Below are 24666 nucleotides of genomic sequence, written 5' to 3'. Positions count from 1 at the left end.
TAAATTGATTTTAGAGGCACCAACTTAATTTAGAATGGCAAAAATGTGGTATTTCCTGTGTTGGTCTTCAAGACCAGTTTTGTTATAGACATCAGTGTCAATGACATCACCGCATTTGTACAAAGTAATCAGGCTTAAAGGATAAGAACCCCCATAGGACACTCTATTTAAGCACTATCTCCCTGTTGATAATCATATAATCATATATACAGAAAAATGATGTATATGTAAGGATTTTATTACTTCCATTTGAATTTTTTATACAAGACTATCATCTGTTAAACTGATGAAGGAAAGAAAAAAAAGTTATGGTATCATAAGATGTCAGAAAACAGCAATGTCTATACCTTAGTCCGTATGTCTCCTAAGAGCTGAGAGCAGATTTTTAAAGAGAAAAATTGAAAATAATGAAAAACATTTTGCTAAATAGCACAGTGAAGTAGGCATAAACAATGCCCATAATTAGAAACATTAACTTTTTAAATATATAGATACATTAGAACTGCTTATTAGGAGAATATATCTTTAACTTGTCAATATCCTTTAGTCCAAAGAAAAAAATCTAAGCTACAGAAATACTCCCATAACCAGTTTTCCAAAGAAACTCAAGTCTTCTTCCTATTTGGATCCTTTTGTTGTTTCCAAAGTTAATTTTATTTCTATGATTTTCCCTAGGTCCAATTAGACTTAATAGTTGGATAGTCTTTTCCTAAAAACTGATAGTTATAACTGGAATATCTATGTTATGCAAATAATGGAAGTATTCATAGTCAAATTATTGGGATTCAGCTTTTAGCCCTGGTGGCTAAATATTCCTCATATAAATCAAATACAACATCTTATAACAAGTAATAGTTCAAGAATAATCCATTCAATTCATAAAATTTATGTGAGCAGAATTTAACTAGTAAATCATCCACTTACAAGAAATTAAAAAACATAATTTGAGAAATACACTGATGAGGAATAGTAATTTAAAATGTATGACTGATTTAATATCACTGGAACAAGATGTGATCAATATGTCCCAAGCTCAAGAGAACAAAGTTCCTACTTAGTTATACTGATTAGAAAAATCAGATGGCTAAGGTAAAGAGAAAAATTCAGCACATACAGACTGTTAGAACTACACGTGATTACATTTAATATATTACAGCTATGATCAATGAATATTTTTAAAAACTTGTTTTTCAAATATATGTGGCAAATATTTTATCAACACTGGTTAAGAGGTGGTAATGTAATTTTAAAAGGCATAATGTATTTTTAAATTTCAAAACAAAGATGACACCTTTATAACTTCTGTGTAAAAAACTGAGTAAATGCTTACTTCTCAAATATAGGATTAATATCATAATTTGAAAGAGAAATTATCATGTTGAACTGACTTGGGAAAAAGGCAAAAGCCAATTATAATCACTGTTTCTAATACTTCCTTCATAATTTTAAATGAGAAAAACTACAGTGATATCTGAACAGCACTCTTCTGACAAACCATCATAGATCTATGGATTATGTTTTTAAGCCTCACTGTTTAATGTGTCAGGTATAAAGAGCCAGAAAGATATCTTAAATATAATTTGTTTTGAAGTTGTACTTTCTCTCAGCTCAGAAAATACAAATAAGTAAAAGACTAAACAAAACTGTACACCAAACTAAAACAATCCCTAAATCCCCAAGGTTAAGCTAAACTTGAAATTGCATACTTGTAGTGTACATATTTATATACTAATCTATCTGTCTTTATTCTCAGTGTATTACAGTGCATAAAAAAATCACCATATTAACAATATCAATATTTATATTCCTGACATCCCATCAATTACTATGGGCCCTGGCTTAAAAATTTGGCAGTTAATAAAGATCAAGAATTAATTATACTGTTTTGCTTTTTACATTGCCCACATTTGATCTTCCTAGATTTAATCCACAAGAATTTTCCCATCTCCTTTCCCACACTTGTGGATTGGCTCACTCATACATTAGTTTCACAGCTGGAACATCTGTAAAGATAAGGAAATGGAGAAAAGTACCAAGGCATCTGCTACTGCCTCCTCCACATCGGAACCTGTGTTCAGGACTCGCATGGCACTGACAGAGGATGACAGTCGGCTTGATTGGCTGATCCCATACCCTGGACCTAATTCATCAGAAGAAGGAAAATAGCTTTGAGAGAGCCATAAATGTAACAGGGTCACGTTGGAAACTTTAAGATCCTTAAGAGGAGGGAAAAAAAAAACCAATGGGGCAAAGCATTTTAAAAGCAATACTGTATTCTCTGGGTACATTTATTTTTGGTCAAATAAAAGGGCAAAGGCAATTAAAATCACTGACAGTGTGTGGGAAGTAAATTTAAAGAATAGTAGCTATGATATATTTTTCACCAGAAGACAGAAGAAAGCATGGCTGGCCAACTAAGGGCTTGCAAGTCTATAGCCCTGTAATTAATCTAGCTCTATCAGTCAGGCAAATCTCATCTGTTTGCTTGAGCCACAGAGTAGCCCAGAACAAAGATCAATTCTCAAACCAGTAACAATCAGGGAGCTCAAGGAAGGCACGCCAGGAATTTACAAGAGAAAACCCCTCCAATTATTATCTCTTCTCCTTCAAGATAGGCTGATTCATTCTGTAACTAAGATGTATCATTTGATATTTGTCAAGGACCTACTATTGCCCGACACTCTGAGGCATGTAAAGACAAACCATAGATGGGTTCTTCCTCTCAACTACTTTCTACAATATATCATCATTTACAATTAAAACACTTCATCCACCATTTTGGTTTTTTTTTTTAAACATATATACAAAGATGAAGTACATAACTGAGAACATAAAACAATTTTATATTTTAAAATGACATAACTTAGGTTATACAAAAGAAAAATGCCCATCTGCAGTGAGAAAAATGTTCAAATAAGATTGCTGAAGGGAAAAAAGTTACTTGGGGGAAAAGTTTTTTAAAAACCCACAAATGACTTACTCTCCAACAAATTAAATGTAAATAAAACAAATCAATTTTAAAACATGATTACTCAATGGAAACTGACAAGGACAAAAAACTTAAGATGAATGCACAGATGATAGTGAAAATGTACTCATCCTTCACCTGAGGCCCCATACACATCGGGGGCGTAGAGGGCACCAGTAGATCTGGAATGGTGTCTGGAGGCTGGAATAACAGGACCATACAAACCTCATCTATTACTACAGAAACAAGGAATAGTGGCAGCACTACAGTCAGGCAAGGAGAGTTAGTTCACAATGGTATTACTATTAATAGTTAAGGATCAGAATATTGCCTTAGACTAGGGCAACTGAACACTTGCATTGCAGTATCTTCCTTGACACACAACAGATCTTACACCTAAGGGGACAGACATAAGCTCACAGGAGACAAAAAATTAAGTATTCAAATGGAAGGAAATGTCAAAAGTACAAGCATGAGACAAAAAAATGAACACCGTAGTTTCAAAAAAAAAACCACTATGGTAAATAGCAACCAATAATAATCCCATCTCCTCTAATCCTGAACCCAGTGAGGCAGTTGTTACTATTCAATTTTACAAGTAGCTAAACTAAAGCACACAGAAAAGTTAATTAATTTGATCAAGGCCACACCTCAGTATCTGTAGTCTTTCAAGGCCTTTGCTCTTAAATAGTACACATACCATCTTTACATTGTTCAAAAGATAACATACCTCATTTATGTTAACATAAATGTTTTCTATAATGGTTCACAGTATATAAGTTCTGCATTCAGTAGATTAGTTAAATATCAAAGCACATTTTGAGCACCAAAAAAGGGGAGTATTAACAATTTAATCAAAAAACCTAAAAACCTGTGACTTCTCCTTATATTTTTGACATCTCTCTAAATCTAAATTTAGGATATTTAAAATCTTAGATCTTAAAATCCTGATTTTCATAACATCATAAAGTCAGTCTTTTTCTTACACACACAAACAAATAAGCCAGGAAAAAATCATTTTATTATTTAATGAAACATATTACTCATTTTAAAAGTTACTCTGCTTCAGATATATTAATGAGAACAGTTAAAATACTTTTATTACATGAATTACTCTTTCCTTTGCCACAGGACCTTAATGAATAAGAAAATGATCAAAAAGATTGAGAGACAGGATTAAAGAGAGAATGTTGCATAAAATGTTTAACAGACCCTGAAAGGTGATTGGTATCATTAGTAAAACATACTAATATATAGTTTTAATTTTACCCAACAGAATAATTTCTAAAATGATAAGGAAGAGTTGAAGCAATATGGAAATGCTTCAATAGATGAAAAAAATTTTGAAAACCTTTTGAAATCAATAGCTATCTGTGGCTGAAGATAACACTCACGTGCTTGTAATAATGTAAGCCTTTTTTTGAATCTTGGTTCCGGAAACTAAGAGTGTGAGTTCCAGAGTTCATCTTTGTTTAGCTCTGATTTATTTCTGGTGTTTTAGGGCCCTGATGCTGGCTGGCCTTGTGTTACAACTGAATAAATGGCAAGCTATGGGATTCATCTGCTGAATGGCCATATTCAAGTCAGAGGTGACTAAAGGATTCACCAAATAAAGAAAGAGAAAAATGTAGGCAAATATGGCAGAAAATGGGAATGAAAAGGACAATCTGATTTCTGGGAATGCTATCTTCATCTCTGTGTAATAAACAGGATTAATCTGCTACCTTTACTATGCAATATCCATATGTAAATAAAGGGCAATAAAATTCAATTCTTCTAAAACTATATGATTAAAAGGTTTAACCACCTTTAAACCAAATAGGATGTTTCATCACAATTGGGAAAACTGCCTCCTTTAATAATAAAATTTAAATAATTTAAATTGCCAAATGGCGGCTTTGAGATAAATCTAGAAGATCAATGACTAAACAACATATCTCTTTAAAAATAGGCATGACCACCTAGAGGAGTGGGATAGGGAGGGTGGGAGGGAGGAGCAAAAGGGAGGGGATGGGGGATATGTGTATACATTCTTATTCACTTTGTTATAAAGCAGACACTAACACAACATTGTAAAGCAATTATACTCCAGTAAAGATGTTTAAAAAAAAGGCATATTAACATGTTTATTTTTTAAGTAATTAGAAGTTGGTTATAAATTTCCTCTAATCTCTGACTATTGTACAGGTTTAAACGGTACAGAAACCTATTTTTGTTTCTTCCTGATATCTCACATTTTCTACTAATTCTACGTTATACAAATGTAAGTATTATACCGTTAAAAAAATCTAAGATCCTTGCCACTGATGTGTCACACAACTAACTGCAGGTAAGCAAGCACTGTTCCAGGGGGAAGACTGGGAAGAGCAGTCGCAGCAGTGACGATGACCATGATAACCACGTGCTCACCGTGTGCAAACACTGCTCTGAGGGACAGTTTCCATGTATCTCTCCTTTACAGTGTCTTCAAAGCCAATGCTAAGAACTACATGCTATTATTATTCTAGCTTTACAGATAAGGAAAAACCCAGGTATAAAACAGCTACAGAGCTGGGGTATCAACCAGGCCATCTGACCCTAGAACATATGCTCTTAAACTACCACACACCCACTCTACTTCCTTCGATTCTTCAAGGTGGCATGCTTACTTTATACAAATGTAAGATTTATTTCATTTTTAAACATATATGCATGAGGATGTACCATATATATATGTATGTGTGTGTGCATGTATACACACACATACACAGATACTCTACAGACTAAACCTACTGTATATTGTACATGAACTAAATCTACCTCTGGCAGAGTATAGAAGGAAACTCTTTGGCACTTGGGACTGAAACACAAACAAGGGTTGATGATCCCCCTGCCTGAGTTCCTAGCTCAAAGGGTCAGTATAAGATAGTCTAGTAGTGATATAGTTGAGTCAAATAGCCCAAAGAACTAGAAATTAATCTGTAGAAATTCTATACTAACATGACTATTGAAGGAAATAATAACCCCAATAAATAATGAGTGCAACTATGTTCTACGTAAGTGTCACAAAGTCTGAACTGCAACTCTCTTAAGTATTACAGTAACCTACATTTTATGGAATTAAAAGAAAAAACCTGAAATGGCTATAGGTAAGTGCATATAAACAAAGTATTAGTTAAAATGCTGAGGACCACACAGAAATTCTAAAGATTTTCAACATAAAAAATTCTGCCTCTCCAATTACTCTAAAATATTTAGTTTTTAGAAAATCATTTAATATTTTTATAATTGAGGTAAATATAGTATTATAATCGAGGGTATAATACAATCTCTATAATCAGGGACAGACAGGTTTCACAGCAATGACATGATATAAGCTAATGCATGGGAAATGTTGTTAAATTGTAAAATACTGTAAAAATATTAATCCCTCCCATTTTAATAAGTAGTTCATATATTATTTTGTAGCATTCTTTCTAGTAATCTGAAATATCTAAGGTGAAATGTTAATATTTCTGCTAAAAAGGACGAAAGTCTTTATTTTTATCAAACTAAATAGTCCATATTTCACTTAAGTGTAAATATTTAAATATTGTCTTTAAATTTTATAGGGAGATTTGTTAAGAAAACTCTTGAATTCAATATTCTGTAGTTTAAATCTGTATGATATTTACTTGATTATGAAGGCAATTTGTTTATCCAATGTCTAACTTGCTCATTTAAGACAGATAAATGTCAAAGGAATTGCCCAAACATATAATTTCCTTCTGTCTTTAAAAAGAAAAGAGATAGAGGAAAAGATACAGTTGAAGAAATCATCAACTAAATCCAGGGTGTGTTGAGGTTATCAGATGGTAGGAACACAACAGGAAAGCAATATGCCTCACACCTGCCCAAACACTTACCAAGGGGCTGAAAAGAGCGAACAGGACTCGTATCCCTGCTGCTCTCCCGACTGGCTTCCCGGCTGCACCCTTGGCTCACACTTGGTCGAGGAATACGACTGCTTCGGGCTGGTATGAAGCAACAGCAGCACAGAAGGGGAGTAAACAGGAGATAGAGTTTGTATTTTTGATATTTTGGTTTTATTCTTTTCTTTCTTTCTTTTCTTTTTTTTTTTTTTTTTTTTGGCCACTCCATGCAGCATGCGGGATCTTAGTTCCCCGACCAGGGATCGAAACCATGCCCCCTGCAGTGGAAGTGCAGAGTCTCAACCATTGGATCAGCAGGTAAGTCCCTATTCTTTTCTTTCCTAAAAACTAATAAATAAGTTTTTTCTAAGGTTGAGAAGAAATTTTTTTTGATGAAGCATTACCAGGAATACAGTTAAAATTCTTGAATACAGTCTTCTAGTTTGTATGTGATTAGAAGAGTAAAATGATATTTTACTAAAATAAAAAGATTTAAAATATAAATGAATTATACTTTCAAGATAAGATATCTAATTCCATTTTTAACCTATATTTCAGTTGTCCTTGAATTTTAAGTTGTTTTTCTCTAACTTAAAGTGCCTAAATTGAAGTCTTCAGTGTCTGAAATACTAAAGAAATACAAGGTCCCAAGTTTTGCACAAAAATCTTACCCACTGAGAGCCTAGATGGACTAGCCTCTCTGCTACAGCCCTGGCTTCGTGGTATCTTGCTTCTCTTCTGTGCTGAGGCTGAATTGACCAGGACTCTTTGAACACCAGAGCTCACAGTAGAGAGGGCTGTTGTGGTCAGAACTCTTCCCGGAGACCCAGACCGGCTGCCAGCTAAACACCAAACACACACACAAATGTTAAGATGTGAACTCCAAGAGAACTTGTTGAAAGGATAAAAATTCAAGAAGTACACCTGAGAAAACTGTGATGGAATGGCAGTTCTAAGTTCAAAGGAGTTAGACTGAGGAAGGTTTATATATACTCAAAACCTGGAATAAAAAGGTATACTATATATACTAGGATTGAATGGTAAATCATGTAAATATATTTTCAGTTTGGGGAGTATAAGATGCTATGTTTAGTAAGGACAACACTATTATGATTTTCAGAACATAAATAGTAGAAAATATTTCCAAAGAAATAACTTATCCAACAATACATTTCATGCAGCTAAAGCTATATGTTAAAAAGCTATACATTTAAAAGGAAAATATTAATAATTCTATTACTGCTATCATTTTTGTTAAAAATATGGTAATGAAAATGTGCTTCCTGTTAAAAGTTTGCCTGCTGAGATGCTTCTAAATGGGCATAACAAGGTTATCTTGCAACTATGTATATTTTTAAATTTAAATTTTAAATGTTTACAGAGTTGGGCCAGCTGAAAAAGAAACTTGCATTTTGCTATTTGCCTTCAAATAGCAAAGGGGTCTTGGGTGGCCAGTCTGCCAAGTAGATGTATACTGAGGGTAAAACACGACTAATGGGCAAATAAATGTCAAAGAAGGCAGACCCTTTCTAAACCAGTGATTTTCAGTCTTGGAAGACAAAGGATACGTGGTCAGGGATAGAGAAAGGGAGCTGGACAAAATCTCAGAGATTGGGGTAAGAGTTAAAAAAAAAAGTTAAGAAACATGCTTTTAAACTAGAATTGCACACGTTAGTGTTTAAGGGGATAAGCTCCTTGTCAATCAAAACATTTTTTGTCTGCATTGAAAAGGAAAATGAACTAGCTAACTCCAAGGTATAATTTAACTCTAGATTCTGGATGGTAGCATTATAAAAGTTAAACTTGCACTTAAATAAAACTTCATGAAAGCAACGGTTCCTCTTTGTTGGGAACTTCTCCACAGTCACTGCTCACCTGGTATAATCTTACCCAATGACACTTCACTTCCACAGAGCAAAGATTAAAGAGTCAAAGCCAATGGGGACAAGCAGGGAACATCAACCAGGGAGCAGTGCTGAGTGTAAAGCAGGGAGTGGTGACTTTTTAGTTCAAGCCAGCTCTGTCTTGAGGTAATACTGGCTACATTTTGGGACTTTTTTGTTTTTTAAATGAACGCTTTGACATTTCCTGATTTTTATCATGTTGTGTAGACCAAATAATACATGAATAGAGGCAGGCTGCACGTGGTTCATGGGCTGCTGATCTGTGACCCTGGCTACCGTTTTCTTGGCATGGTCTTCCTGAATACAATTTAAACTCATGCTTAATTCCTAAACTTTATTAGCACACAAAATGAAACTCATCTTCCGCTGGTTATAGCAATACTGTAAAACAAATCAATGTTTACGATGACATTAGCAATTTGTTATCTGTGTAGAAGGAATTCTAAATTGTTGCAGGGAAATTATACAAGTGTACTTTAAAATGATGATTCATTTGAATTGTTTCATGATATTTCAGGTGAAGAATCTTTAAATCAAGTTTCTTTCAGTTATAACCTTAGAGATACTCACAAGGCACCTATTTTCTCCATGCAGCATCTAAACTAAACATACACACCAAAACACCCAAACACCCAACATGCTACAAACTCACAATGCAAGATAAGCTGATGAAATATTTTATGGGAACACTTGCAACAATATAAAAAGTATAAATTATGAACTGAACACATACAACACATTATTCTGTTAAAACTAATGTAAGTTTAGGGGGTGACAGTGTTGGTAGGAGACTGGAGAATTCCTTGAAATGTGGATCTATTCAGCAGAGAGGAAACATATAGTATAGAAGCAGAGTAATCACGCTACCTATTCTAGATTTATTGACTTTATCAAAACTATGCAAGCTCACTCTCTATATATTTAAATTCATTCATGCCCTCTCCTGGGAAATAAAATTGGCAGTGTTAATCATTACCCGCTCTTCTCCAATGGCCGCTCCCGCCCCGGCCCCCACCAACAGTGTGTTAATTCCAGTGCCTACAACCCATTTTGGAATTATTTATACTTAGAAGAAAATATCAAGGCTCTTTCCCCAGCAAAAGAACTACCAAGGCTAATTATTTCTTCTAGGAAAACCACATAGTTGATGAAAAAGAGTATGATGTACCTAGGGAATAGCATGCTACTAGAAAATACTCTAATTTATGAAATTTGAAATTAGATATCTAATTTCTCTTGTGCTGCCTAAAGTTTTCAAATTATCATTTTATACTTTTTATGAGATGTTTTCAAGGCATTGCTATAGCGTCTTCATTTTTGAATGTTTACACCTATAGCATCAACATGGATAATTTAAAAAACCCAGGGTTTTGGTAATAAATAAGGACAGGTCAAAGAAAAATCATAATTGGTGATTTTTACCCCAATAATGGCTACAGAATAATATAATATTAAATGTTAAGAATTTCTGCTGAATAGAACCCATTCTTGATAATGAAAATAGGTGATGAAACAATAGATGCACACATAAAGTCTATATATTCTTACCACCAATGGTATTAGCAGATTGTGATCCTGAACAAGTGTAAAGGCAGAGTTAGGGTAAGGGTTATAATCCATGAAGAGGGAAGAAGCAGATTTAAAATGAATGGCAGATGGAAATAAGAAAGCTTTAGTCAGTTCTTAGGAAATAAAAAATTCTAAAGCAAAAAAAGCAAACTTAAAAAAAAATCCCAAAACCATTGATGTCTGTAACAAAAGCAGAACATTTAGTAGTTTTTAGCTGATAAACTGAAATCAGACACTCATGTACAAAGCAGATGAAATGAAGGTGCAAAAGTAAATGTAAATTCTTCAGCTTTTCTTCTACTGATAGTCTAAGATCTAAATAATTAAATGTTTAAATTTTTATAATTTAAACATTTAATTTAAAAACTATAGGTAAGGAAGAACTACAATATCTTCTAGCTGAAGAAAAATTACATGAAAAAGCTACAGGTTTTATCTTTCTTAAGACACACAGGGAAAAAAAACCAAACAGTAGAGGGGTGGGGTGGAGAGACAAAATTTCTGACAGGCTGTACAATCATTTGTACATAATCAGTCACTACCAACAACAAAAGACACAATCTTAACGTAAACATTTAAGTCTGGAAGTCTCTCCACTGGGTCTGTTTTTATTTATTTTTGGTTAGCCATCAGAACATACCTGCTTTGACCCAAGAGATTTTTTTTTTTCCTAAATGGTGATATAAAAATTTGGAAAAGACCATGCAAACCCTAATGAATTACTTCACAACGAAGTGAAGATGGAGAGCACAGCAATATTTCTGTGCAAATATGTGTAAAGAAACTTGCATCAAATTATACAAGGCCACAATATCTTTTTTCAAAAGAATTTGAAATGAAAAAACAGTCATTCAAATAAATAAGCTGGCAAATAAACAAAAACCTCACCAATATGATTTAAAATCTAAGTGATTTTATAGTGGGAACGTCTTCTGATCTTAAAATCCTACTAGGTCTAAAAATCTATCATTATGTTCTCACACTCTAGGAGAGGATTTCAAGTATTGTGGATTGGGTTTCAAAGTGAAAAACCAAATGTAAAAAAATTATTCTATATTCTCTTGAAGTGATCAGTAGTTATAATACACTTAAAAGGGAGTTCCTTAAGTAATATATTAAAAAAACATACACAAAGCACTTTGAATCTCTGCCATGAGTTCAGTCTTAGTATTACTTTAGAAGAGAACTCAGTAAAATATCTCATATAAAATTGTTTTATCCTTAAGATGCTGGATACAGACAGTTTCTGGTTGCTACCTTTATTTTTCTTTCTGCTTTAAATCTCCTGACTTCACTGTTATTTTTGTTTCCTGAAGGCCTAAGAAATAACAACAAAGAAGTGCACAATAGGAGTATAAAATTCAGTTGACATTAGGTTAAGAAAAACAAGGACATCAATTTCACCAGCTAAAATATATAGCACATACTTTGTGCACAGGCAAAATACTAATTTAATTCTCACAACAATCCTGTGAGATTATCCTCTTCATTTTACTGGTTACAGTAGAAGTACATAGAAATACAGAAACTTTAAATAACCTGGAAAAGCCATGGATCAAATCCATGATCTAAATCAATACTTCTCGGACTTGATTGTAACACAAATCACTTGATGATCTTGTTAAAGACTGAATTCAGTAGATCTGTGGTGGCATGAGATTGTACATTTCCCAGGTGATGCTGATGCTGGTCTGTGCACCCCATTTGGAATAGCAAGGCTCTGAACTACTATGCTATACTGCTAAAGATTAAGTTACTTTAACAGTTACCCTAAAAATACATAAGATCTGGGAAGAATGTGGTATGATCTATTCCTAATTTGGTTGGGAGAAGAGCTCTCACCCAGAGGGCATTCACCATGTTTTCCTATTTGTAAATAACCCTCAATTTGCAAACCAATTTTACTAAGCATTTCTGCTTATTTTTAGGACTCTTGTTGAGTGCTCCCATCGTTACTCTGTCTAGATTTTTTGACTTTGGAAAGAGGAGAATCTGCTAGGCCGGACTTGTCTAATCACTGCCCTGACCCCTTCTAAGCCCAGCTCCTTTCCCTGATTCCACGATTCAAGAATCAAGTTAAAAAAACAGACAAATTGGGCATCTATATCCTGGAAGAGTCACCTAAACAACAGTGGAAGATAGCTACATCTATTTCTTTCCAAAATGGCCAAGTATATAGAAGAACCCCAGAATTACCTCCCTAGAAAAAATTCCTGTTCTAAGAGGTATGTGCTAAGGAAAATCTCTTGATAAAGAAGGAATGTGAACTCTTTTAAGTTAATTATGCCTTAAGTGTATATATTACTATTCTGGAATATATAGGAATGGATCATTCATTTTACCTAGAATTCAAAATTGTGCTTTTTAATAATTGTGCTTATGAGAAACTCAGCTTCCAATGAAATGGCAAAAACATAAATCTTAAATTTAAAAAGGAATATAACAAAACTGGTCATTTCAATTCGTTTCCTCTTTATGAATCAGTATATACCTGCCAAAAATGCTAACTACATTCTAACAGATTTCAGGGAGAGCACAAAGATACCACATATCTGCCCTTGAACAACATTAGCTAGATGCAACCAGATCTGATGCTAACATACGGCAATTATTTTGCCTCTAAAAAGCACAATTTTCCACGTTTACAAGTTTCAGAGTAGACTGTGAAAACCTTAATGTTAAAAGATTTGTGCTATTTAAAATATCTCCATGCAAGTCTGTATAGCAGATGAAGTTTTTCTTTCTAAGTGCAGATATCAATGATGCAGCCCTAATAACACACCAAAGACAAGACAACACCCACTCCAAAAATTCCAAAACATGCACAACAACTGACCCAAAACATTGAAAAAAAAATACCTTCATTTTTGTCAGGTGATGATGAACCTAAAGTACAGAACAAGAACTCAGTATGTGGCTTGTCTTTTTTGAAATTAGTTTTGTCTTTTTCCACTGGTCAATCTCTTCATACAGTAACATACAAGGAATACGCTTATCCTAACATATTAGAAATATGGGAGAACTAATAGGCAATACGTACGCTGTGACTGAGACACCATTTTTGTTCGACTTCTTCCTCTGGAATCTGTCTTGGCGTTTCCCATACCAGCAAGTGGTGCTGAAAGCTTTGTTCTCACCCGGCCTAAGGAATAAAATTATTTACATAATTAAAGACTTTTTTCTATAATAATATTTAGTAATGAGGAAAAAAATCTCACTATAATTTTCTAATTGGGTGTGCTTTTCAAGTATTGTTAAATTCTGTACTAATGTAACCTTCGCTTACAGATTATAAGATTATAGTTCTCTTAAATTTTTAAAAATACATACTGCTTTTTACGTGTTGCACCATAAGCTAACTTTCCTTTACGGGTAAGAATAAAGTCAAACTAAAAGATCTCCATTCTCAGTTTGATATTATTAGTCCAGTAAAGTAGAGTTATAATTAAGATAATTACCACAGGCATGCACTTATTCTTAACTGGTAGTTCCAATTTTAAAATTTCAGTTTCCATGAAATTTAATTTATTCTCAAATCCACCCTGTAGTTTAAAATACAAGCTAATCTTGGAAACAACCCAATATTTCTGACTGAAAATGTACTTCTAAAGAGATCTGCAAGAAGATACAATACTAGGTAAAATATCTTTTTATATTCTGTGCTAAACATGAGATTACTACAGATGTACATGGACACGTTTACTCTTCTCTTCCCCCAACTAACCAATTTCATTTAGAAAATTATTCGAGGAAATACCAATTCTCAAAGAGATGGCACTTTTCTACACACATTTCCTTCTCTACCTCCACGTTGCGTTCCTTTCTCCTCTTACTACTGCCTCATCCCCCTCCACAAAACCAAGCCGCAAGATGTTTCTAGAGCTCTTGAACCAAAGGAGATAATGCTTACCAAAGTGCTTAAGTAAACTGTCATTAGAAAAAACAAAAATATCTTACTAGCAGGTACTTTGGTATTCTCAAGCAACAGTCTCAATCACTATCAAATCAGAACCAATACCAAACATGATCATAAAGAAGGACTCAAAATACTTTTTAGTTAAAAGGCACAACTTTTAGGGCAATCACAATATAGAGGCTGGGGACTTCCCTGGTGGTGCAGTGGTTAAGAATCCGCCTGCCAATGCAGGGGACACGGGTTCGAGCCCTGGTCCGGGAAGATCCCACATGCTGCAGAGAAACTAAGCCTGTGTGCCACAACTACTGAGCCCACATGCCACAACTATTGAAGCCTGCATGTCTAGAGCCCGTGATCCACAACGAGAGAAGCCACTGCAATAAGAAGCCTGCACACCGCAATGAAGAGGAGCCCCCGCTCGCCGCAACTAGAGAAAGCCCGCACGCAGCAACAAAGACCCAAAGCCACCAAAAATAAACAAACAAAAAAACGCCCCCCAGCAATATAGGGGCTAGCCTGGTATGGTGATAGTAATTAGGAAAACATACACTAAAGAGTAAGGAAAAATTACAATATTAAGAAATGAGTGAGGGGAGATAAGAGAATAATTAGGAACTAGGAATAAAATGAAGCAAAAGGAGAAGTATAGTTGGTAGATCCTAGCATTCTATCAACTTCTTTGAGGCCCCTAAAAAGCCCATAATTCAGGACTTTCACCCTTTTACAGAGTCTGTTTAGAATAGGACACAATGTTCTCCTGACTAAGAAGTAAAATAGAAAAAAATTATTATTTTTGAAATGCAGAATGTATCCAGTACAACAAAGAAATTAGGATAAATTAAGTATTTTGATACTACCATTCTAAATTACAATGCCACAGTGCCAGAAACTAGTACTCTAATTTAAAACTTAAAATATGAAAATATTTCAAATATATCAGAGTAAGTATGAGACCTCCAAAATGTTAAATCTACTTAACTGTGTATCACAAGAAAATGTCATCCATGTAAAATTTAGGAAAAAAAAATGTGTTTCATATCAGAGGCTTAATAAGACAGCCTTCAGGCAGGATAAATATAAAAACTGAATTTTTTCCTTTCTACAAATTCAAAAAGCAATAAATAATTTTTTAAAAGGTAAACTGGCTCAGTAAAATAAAGTATTATATCTAGCAAGGTTTTTGTAATCCCAAATTCAAATCATATGCAATTCTCCAGTCACTGATTCAAAATCAAAGATACATTTAAAAGCTGACAAAATAAATGCATTTAAATGCTGAGGATATTTAAAGACGATAAAGCAATGGCACGTGCACTCTCAAAGTATAAATGAATTGGCATAAATTAAAAAACACAAAATAAAAGCATTAATGTCACTACAAGAAAAAAATGAAACTATGTAACTTTATACTAGATATTATTAAACATGTTAAGCATTTACGTTTTTCTAGAATGAGATGGTCCAAGATACAAAGCAAAACTCCAGGATGAAGGATTAAAAAAAAAATCCACGTGTATAACTAACACAACCAAACATGAAATGTAAAAGCTACCACAGCTCGCAAATTATACAGATTTGCAAAGAAATTAGCCTATTTTAGTTTTTAATATTTAATTCCTACCAATGAAAATATTAATGTAGAGGTATTTGTGTTACTAACAAAATGTATAATTCTTACCATCTTCAGATGCTGTTCCTAAATAAGAGAAATAAAACAATAACATTTCAACAAAGTCTGCCAATGCTGATGTTAAAACCTTCCTCACGCCTCCCACCCAACGAAAACAAAAGGGCAAAAGAAAAACTTTCTAGTTCGATAGCCTTAAATTAGCTTTTAAAAGATTCATTTTGAGATAAAAGAAAATTTGAGGTAACCTAATGACTCATAGCACAAAAAAGGTTAAAACTAGACAATTAAAAATAGCAAAATTCTATAACAAACACATTTGTCTGCTATACTTCATACTTGAAATTTTAAATGGTGAAGAAAATTAGAGAAATTAATTACTCAAGAAAGATGCAACTTTCATTGCTCTCTCCAAAATGAAGATTTTTATAGATCTTTCCAATGTAAGAATTCTTTCTGTGCATTTTCAAAAGGTAGTCCATAAAAGAACTAGAAAACTAATTGACAAACATGGGAATCAAATCCATGACCAAGGTCTCATTAACCCAGTATTTTCACCAAAGCATTACAAAGACCTATCAACCCATTAGTTATTTATTCAAAAATTCTTGTACTCCCTAAGATGTCAATGAAAACTAGCAAAAATGATCAAGTAAATGGAATTCCCCGGCACTCCAGTCGTCAGGACTCCACGCTTTCACTGCTGAGGGCCTGGGTTCAATCCCTGGTCGGGGAACTAAGATCCCACAAGCTGCATGGCACGGCCAAAAAAAAACAAACTCACTACTACTATAGGGCAATAACAGATGTTTCTCCGTGTGTGTGTATATAGATTTTTTTTTTAAAACACAGGATTAAACATCAGTGAGAGTAACACATCACATAACACAGGTGATTCCTCAAATAGGCTGATGTTTCTGACCCAAAAAAGAAAACATTTTGATCTGGAATGTGAGAATAATTTGTTTTTGAAGGATCTAGAATCTCAGTGTTAGAAGTGATATTGAATGGTTTGAAATATAGAAACTATCTCTCGGTTAGGCTTTCTTTCATTTAATAATTTCTTAAATTTATGAAATATATTAAACACACACAGAAGCACAGAGACTAATTATAAGTAACACTCATGTACCCGACCCAAGATTAAATAAATCTTCCATTTCATCAGAATGGAAGGTATACCAGTTTCAGAGTTTATGTAATAATTGACAGAAAAACATACTTTTCCATTTTCCCTAGATCTCATACTGTGACTTACAGATTCAGGATCTTCTTACAAGTTCTTATAAAAAAGCTCAAGTTCTTAGATAACATTACGGTATCTGATGAAGTGAAGGGCAAGTATGGATAATACACAGTCTAGTGTTAGACAAAAATACCATACAGATAAAAATGACGATACTGGATCAAGCAACTAAAGATAAACTAAATACTGAAATTAAAAAGGCATAGCTCAAAGTAAGTTCAATTTTGATTAAATGTTAATTTAAAACTCACTCTCTGAAAGACAGCATCTGTGACTTGCATTTCATTTTCATAAATAACCATATGAATCTGTAAAATATGTCATTTGTCTCTCTCTGTATCAGAGTTATTAAACGAAAGAACTGAATCAAGTGACTAATGAGATTCCTTTCCCTTCTTCTGAATCTAATATTTCAGAGAAAGACTTAAGAAATCAAGAATATTCTAAGAGCTCAGGTAAAAAAAATTAAGAAAATTGATTTAACTTATAACAAACAGTAACCTAGTATTTGAGTAAACTGAAAAACCCAAAATGGATATGTCTAACCCAAAATTCAATCAGAGAATTACATAGCCATTTTCTCATTAAGAGTGCTGCCACATAAGCAGCCTATTTTCAGAACTTAAGAGAATGAACAAAGGTATCATGTAGAATCCAAGAGCCATAAAATTTTTTAGGTGAATTAGAAAAGGAAGTTCTTACCATCCATCTTGTCAGAAGTATCCTCTGATGAAAGAGCAAGCAAAGAACAGAAGAAAACTTAGTATGTTAGAAAAGGATTTTATAACCCCTGGAAAACATTATTTTTAAGAACACAGAATTCATAGCATACACGTATATATGAAGCTTGTTTTCAACTAAAACATACTAGGAGATTAAACAAAATGAGGTTTCTTTGTGAGATAAAAATACCCCCCAAAAATTATATATATATAGAATTGAATTGACAATAAGTCTGATTTTCACTAGCCTAGATAAGTTAGAGAAGCCCATGTCCCAACCTTGGACCCCTGCACCATCAGACAAAACCCTTGCTTGGGTCTGCTGAGTTTCTCCTAATCTAAGAGTCACCTTGCCTTGCTTTCTCTTTTCCTCTACAGGCTAGAGCACAGCCCCAAATTCTACTCTAAATTTAGCTGTCTCATCCTTATCCTCTGTCTACTGCGTTGCTGCTTCCTCACCCCATCCTTTCTTAGTACTTTCAGTCCCTTTAAGACCTGAAATATGGATAAATCTAACAACTAAATTTCTCTACCCCACTACTTTGAGGTGCCCCAATAGAGAAAATTACAAAACCAAGAAGTCATGCATACTGGCACTACTAGAAACTGGGGTAATTATCAGGCTTGGCCTTTAGTGACTGTGCAGAAAAGTGTTAATAAACCAGGCCTGATACTCTTAAGAGTCTAGTTACAGGGCTAGCCCTTAGCTGGCCTTTGGGAATTTAGTTTTGGATCTTAATTATATCAATGATGAGCTTGTTTTGTGTGTTTGAGTGTTGGGGACGGGGTATTGAACTCCTGCTATACCAACTTGCCTGAATTGTTTTTGCAGACAATGTGATTTATGGGGAATACCTGTTATCTTTTTGGGAGTATGGAATTCTGGTAATTGTGGCTGGTTGTGCAGCAGAGTGCTTGAATAATAACCGCCCTTTTACCCTCACCCTGGACTCTGAGTCTTAAGGAAGCTTCTCTGGACAGAAACACTATGCACATGTTCTACACTCATTGCTGGAGGAAGGAGCATGTTCTGTGCAGCCTGTCATTTTCGCCTCTGGGAAGGATAACTCTGAAAGCCTGTGCCTGGACTCCTCCAGACTACCCGATGAGTCTTCTTCCCTTGCTGATCCCGCTGTGTGTCCTTTTGCTGTAGTAAACCTCAGCCATGAGTACAGCTAACAGTCAAGTGAGTTCTCTGGTGAGTTTCTCAGTGTGTGGGTGGTTGCAGGAAGCCTGGAAGAGAGCCCCTCCTCTTGTGCCTCCTCAACTGCTATTCCAAACCTCAAGCCACCCACACACTGAGAAACTCACCAGAGAACTCACTTGACTGTTAGCTGTACTCATGGCTGAGGTTTACTACAGCAAAAGGACACACAGCGGGATCAGCAAGGGAAGAAGACTCATCGGGTAGTCTGGAGGAGTCCAGGCACAGGCTTTCAGAGTTATCCTTCCCAGAGGCGAAAATGACAGGCTGCACAGAACATGCTCCTTCCTCCAGCAATGAGTGTAGAACATGTGCATAGTGTTTCTGTCCAGAGAAGCTTCCTTAAGACTCAGAGTCCAGGGTGAGGGTAAAAGGGCGGTTATTATTCAAGCACTCTGCTGCACAACCAGCCACAATTACCAGAATTCCATACTCCCAAAAAGATAACAGGTATTCCCCATAAATCACATTGTCTGCAAAAACAATTCAGGCTCAGTGTCCTGACTCTGACTCCTCAAACATGAAGACACAGCTACCTCCCCATGACATGGCTCTTAATGCTCACCCGCCCAAAATATATCTGAATCTACCTCCTTCATTTCTTTCCCTTCTACCTCAGTGAAACTGATGACCCTTCCACATCCAAGGCTAACTCCCCAGCTCTTCTCTATACATCCTATTCCTTATGTCTCTCATAAGAACTTTGACTGTAAACAATTTCCTTTCATTCTTCCATTTTTTACTTTTCCTTCTCTACTGACTCTACCATCTTAGTATACAAACATATTCAACTCCCTCAATTTTAAAAAACAAGAAGCTCATTAACCTTTAACAACAGATAATTCCTACAATCTTCTTTCATCTCTTCTCAACCGCTAAGCATAGGAATAATCTATACAGATTCTCCTTCCAACTTCTTCCTCAATCAACTGAAATCTGACTTCTGTCCACATGACTCCAACTGAAAACATTTATTTTCTTTTTCATTTAAGCAATCCCACAGACCTAGTTGTTGAGAACAAATATTCATAAATATGCAGATATATCAAGGTTTCCTTAACAGAAATTCCTGTCTCCTATCATACCAAGCTTCCTCTTCAGGATAAAGTTTTCAAGGGTAAACCTCAAAACACTCATCATATCCCCGTTGCCAAAGGATTCAGTACTTCAGTGGATGAAAAATCCTGTGGCAACTGCTTTAAGTAATGTATTGAGTTTAATATTGAAAGATTACAGTATCTTAATTACAGAAGATTACAGTAAGAACAATTCTCTAATGAATTCCAAATCTAATCTCAAGCACAGATCTCTCTCCTGAGTTCTCTGCCACTGTATGTAATTCTTTCATATACTACTATGACTCCGAACACTTCCAGTTTGATGTCTCAGGGATTTCAAACTCAAAATGCATAAAACTCAACAAGCTTTTAGCTGCTCATCCTTTAGCAACCTACCAATAGACTGAGAGACTCTTTCAATATAGAAGCATATATCTCTGGATCCATAAATGTTCAGCCATGATAAACAAGGCTCAAAGAGAAGAAAACAAAAGACTACACAAGTCACATCTGTATAAGAAAGTTGAGGAAGGGGGGAAGGGGGTTTAGAAAGAAAAAGGAAGGAAGGAAGGGGGGAGGGGCGGAGGGAAGGAGGGAGGGAGGGAGGGAAGAAAAAGAAAAAAAGACATAGAAATAGAAAGAGTGAGAAAATCTATTCTCTAAGCCCTGGAGAGAGGCACAGACAAGTATCTCATTGTGCCTGAGTGTGAACCTGGGCCAGATGAAGAAAAGAGGATAGAGGGACACCTTTCCCTTCTATAAAGAAGCAAACATGCCATTCAAACCCTAAAGAACCAAAAGAAACAAATTAAGCAATCTCATGGCACTATTATGACTTTCTTGCGAAAAAAAAAAAATTGCTGCTGGGAATTTCCTGGCAGTCCAGTGGTTAGGACTCCGCGCTTTCAGCCGAGGGCTTGGGTTCAATCCTTGGTTGGGGAACTAAGATCCCACAAGCTATGTGGCACGTCCAAAAATTAAAAAAAAAGAATTGCTGCAAATGGTTTTCGAATTCATATTAAAACATTTCAAATTCAGTATTTTTTTCTGATACTAAAAATAATGGATACTAAATATAATGTTTTATTTTTAAGACTCAGGATGAATGTTTTATTTCTATTTGTTTTCCATTTTCCCCACTTAAAAAATTAATGTATAATTCATGTTCTATAAAACTTACTCTTTCATAGTATACAATTCAGTATTTTTACAAGACTTAACAACCCTCATAAATATCTAATTCCAGGACATTTTCATCACCCCAAAAAGAAATCTTATACCCATTGATGTCATTCCCTATTTTCCCAACTCCCAACCCCTGGCAACAACTAATTTACTTTCTGTTTCTGTGGATTCACGTATTCTAGGCATTTCATGTAAATGGAATCATACAGTATGTGGCTGTTTGTGTCTAACTTTATAATGCTTTTGAGTTCCACCCCTCTTAGAGCATGCATTAGTATTTCACTTTTATGTAATGTGCTCCTTTTTATGGCTGAGTAATATTCTGCTTCATTGTATGCACATACCTCCCTAACCATTCACCAGCTGATGGACATTTGGGTTGTTTCCACTTTTTGGCTGTTATGAATAATGTTGCTATGAACATTCATTTGTGTACATGTTTTAATGAGAACATATGTTTCACATGTCTTGGGTATACAGCTAGGAGTGGAACCACTGGGTCACAAGCTAACTCTATGTTTCACTTTTTGAGAAACTGCCAAATTGTTCCCATAGTGGCTCCACTTACATTCCAGGAGCAGTGTATGAGGGTTTCAATTTCTCCATATCCTCACCAGCATTTGTTATTGTCCATTCTTTGGATAATAGCCTAGCGGGTGTGAAGAGGTATCTCATTGTGCTTTTGATTTGTACTTCCCTAATGTCTAAGGACGTTGAGCATCTTTTCATGTGCTTTCATTGGCAATTTGTATATTGTCTTTAAAGAAATATGTATTCAAATTCTTTGCTTATTTTTAAATAGAATTGCCTTTTTGTTACTGAGTTATGAGTTCTTTATATACTTGAGATGTAAATCCCTAATCAGATATGTGATTTGCAAATGTTTTCTCTCATTTTGTGTGTTGTCTTTTCACTTTCTTGATGGTGCCCTCTGAAGCACAATGTTTTTAATTTTGATGAAGTCCAATTTATCTAGCTTTTCTTTGGTTGCTTGTGTTTGGTGTAGTATCTAAGAAAACACTGCATCATTCAAGGTTATGAAGATTTACACCTGTGTTTTCTTCTAAGCATTTTATAGTTTTAGCTCTTACAATTGGGTTTTTTTGGGGTTTTTTTGGTGGTACGCGGGCCTCTCACTGTTGTGGCCTCTCCCGTTGAGGAGCACAGGCTCCGGATGTGCAGGCTCAGCGGCCATGGCTCATGGGCCCAGCCGCTCCACGGCATGTGGGATCTTCCCGGACCGGGGCACGAACCCGTGTCCCCTAAATCGGCAGATGGACTCTCAACCACTGCACCACCAGGGGAGCCCTACATTTGGGTTTTTAATCCACTTTGAGTTAATTTTTTGGATATGATATGAGGTAGGGGTCCAAATTCATTCCTTGGCCCCTGGCTATAGAGTTGTTCCAGCAATATTTGCTGAAAAGAATTCTTGCCTACTGCATGGTCTTGGCACCCTTGTTGGAAATCAACTGACCATAGATATATGGGATTATTTCTGGACTCTCAATTCTATTACATTGGTGTATATGTCTATCTTTATGCCAGTACCACACAGACTTGATTACTGTAGCTTTGAAGTAAATTTTGAAATTGGGAAGTGTGAGTACACCAAGTTCGGTCTTCTTTTTCAAGATCGTTTCATCTATTTTGGAAACTTTGCTTTGTCATTTGGATTTTAGGAGCAGTTTGTCAATTTCTATAAAAAGGCAGCTGGGCTTTTGATAGGGATTGCATTGAATCTGTATGTCAATTTCCCATCTTAAAATTAAGTCTTTAAATAACCTGTGTGTCTTTCCATTTATTTAGAGCTTTAAATTCTTCTAACAATGTGTTGTAGTTTTTAGTGCACAAGTGTGAAATAAAACATATATATGTGCCCAATTCTTGGCACAGAGCTCCTAAAACCCTTGTAATTTCTCAAGTGGGGCACAGAGCTCCTAAAACCCTTGTAATTTCTCAAGTGGTAAGAGCACTTGGAGTACCTTTTTCTCTAATATTTGCTCCTTGACCCTGGTACCTGACAGAGCTCCTAAATCCCTTGGAATTTCCTGGGTGATAGGAGTGTCTTTTGTTCTAATAAGGCATTTCCTGGTGGTCTCCTCGACAGCCTCAGGATGGGGGATGGTCACCAGAAAGATGAAGCCATGATTAAAAGCTTGGAATTTTCAGCCCCATCCTCCATCCTCTTGGGAAGAGTTGTGAGGCTGGAGAGTAAGTTAATGATCAATTATGATTATGTGATGAAGCCTCCATAAAAATGCCAAAAGCACAAGATTCAAAGAGTTTCTGGGTTGGTGAACACACCCATATGCTGGGAGGGTGGCACACTGCAACTCCACAGGGAAAGAAGCTCTTGGGCTTGAGAGCTTTCCAGACCTCGCCCCCTGTATCTCTTCATCTGGCTTTTCATTCATACACTTTAATATCCTTTGTAATAAACCAGTAATCTAGTAAGTAGACTGTTCTCCCAAGATCTGTGAGCCACTCTAGCAAATTAATTTAACTCAAGGAGGGGGCAAGGGAACCTGTGACTTAGAGCCAGTTGGTCAGAAGCACAGGTAACAACCTGGACTTGCAATTGATGTCTGAGATGGGGGTGAGTGGGGGCGCGGGTCGTAACAGACTAAGCCCTTAACCTGTAAGGTCTGTGTTAACTATGGTTAGGGCCACAACTGAATTGAATTTTAGGACATCTAGGTGTTGTCTGAGAAATGCTTGATGCGAAAATCCCACACATCCGGTGTCAGCAATATTGAGTGTAAGAGTAAAGGAGAAACATAAGAGTGGTTCATCCTAGAGAAGTCTTACACTTCTTTTGTTCTATCGATTCCTATGTACAATGTATTATTCTTTTTGAGGCTATTGTAATTGGAATTGCTTTTTTACTTTATTTTCAGATTGTTCATTGCTAGCATTTTTTTAAAAGGTTTATTATTTTCTTTTCTGACTCCATCAACTATTTTTATTTTATTTTATTTTATTTATACAGCCAGTTCTTATTAGTTATCTATCTTATACATATTGGTGTATATATGTCAATCCCAATCTCCCAATTCATCTCATCACCACCACGACCCCCGTCCCCTGCTTTCCCTCCTTGGTGTCCATATGTTTGTTCTCTACATCTGTGTCTCTATTTCTACCTTGCAAACCAGTTCATTTGCACCATTTTTCTAGATTCCACATATATGAGTTCGTATATGATATCTGTTTCTCTCTTTCTGACTTACTTCACTCTGTATGAAAGTCTCTAGGTCCATCCACGTCTCTACAAATGACCCAATTTCGTTCCTTTTTATGGCTGAGTAATATCCCATCGTATATATGGACCACATCTTCTTTATCCATTTCTCTGTCGATGGGCATTTAGGTTG

At 35.4% G+C, this 24666-nt stretch overlaps 1 protein-coding gene across 4 annotated transcripts in view; it reads right to left on the bottom strand.

The window, feature by feature from the left end:
• Positions 1-24666, bottom strand: part of CLASP2 (cytoplasmic linker associated protein 2) — a 179034-nt gene that overhangs the window by 48989 nt on the left and 105379 nt on the right. For 2 of the 4 annotated variants that reach the window (XM_081247297.1, XM_081247299.1), the window contains exons 19-24: positions 17823-17846; positions 15926-15943; positions 13372-13473; positions 7530-7700; positions 6853-6960; positions 2034-2140 (exon numbers count right to left, since the gene is read on the bottom strand). In XM_081247297.1, the coding sequence (XP_081103423.1) occupies positions 2034-2140; positions 6853-6960; positions 7530-7700; positions 13372-13473; positions 15926-15943; positions 17823-17846 (530 nt within the window). The remainder of the gene's footprint in view (positions 1-2033; positions 2141-6852; positions 6961-7529; positions 7701-13371; positions 13474-15925; positions 15944-17822; positions 17847-24666) is intronic. The other 2 variants (XM_081247298.1, XM_081247300.1) reach the window with 1 other exon arrangement.

This window comes from Mesoplodon bidens (assembly GCF_964165515.1).
Source record: "Mesoplodon bidens genome assembly, chromosome: 10".
NCBI lineage: Eukaryota > Metazoa > Chordata > Mammalia > Artiodactyla > Ziphiidae > Mesoplodon > Mesoplodon bidens.
The sequence above is the reverse complement of the archived record's forward strand: the minus strand, read 5'-3'. Positions and strand labels throughout refer to the sequence as shown.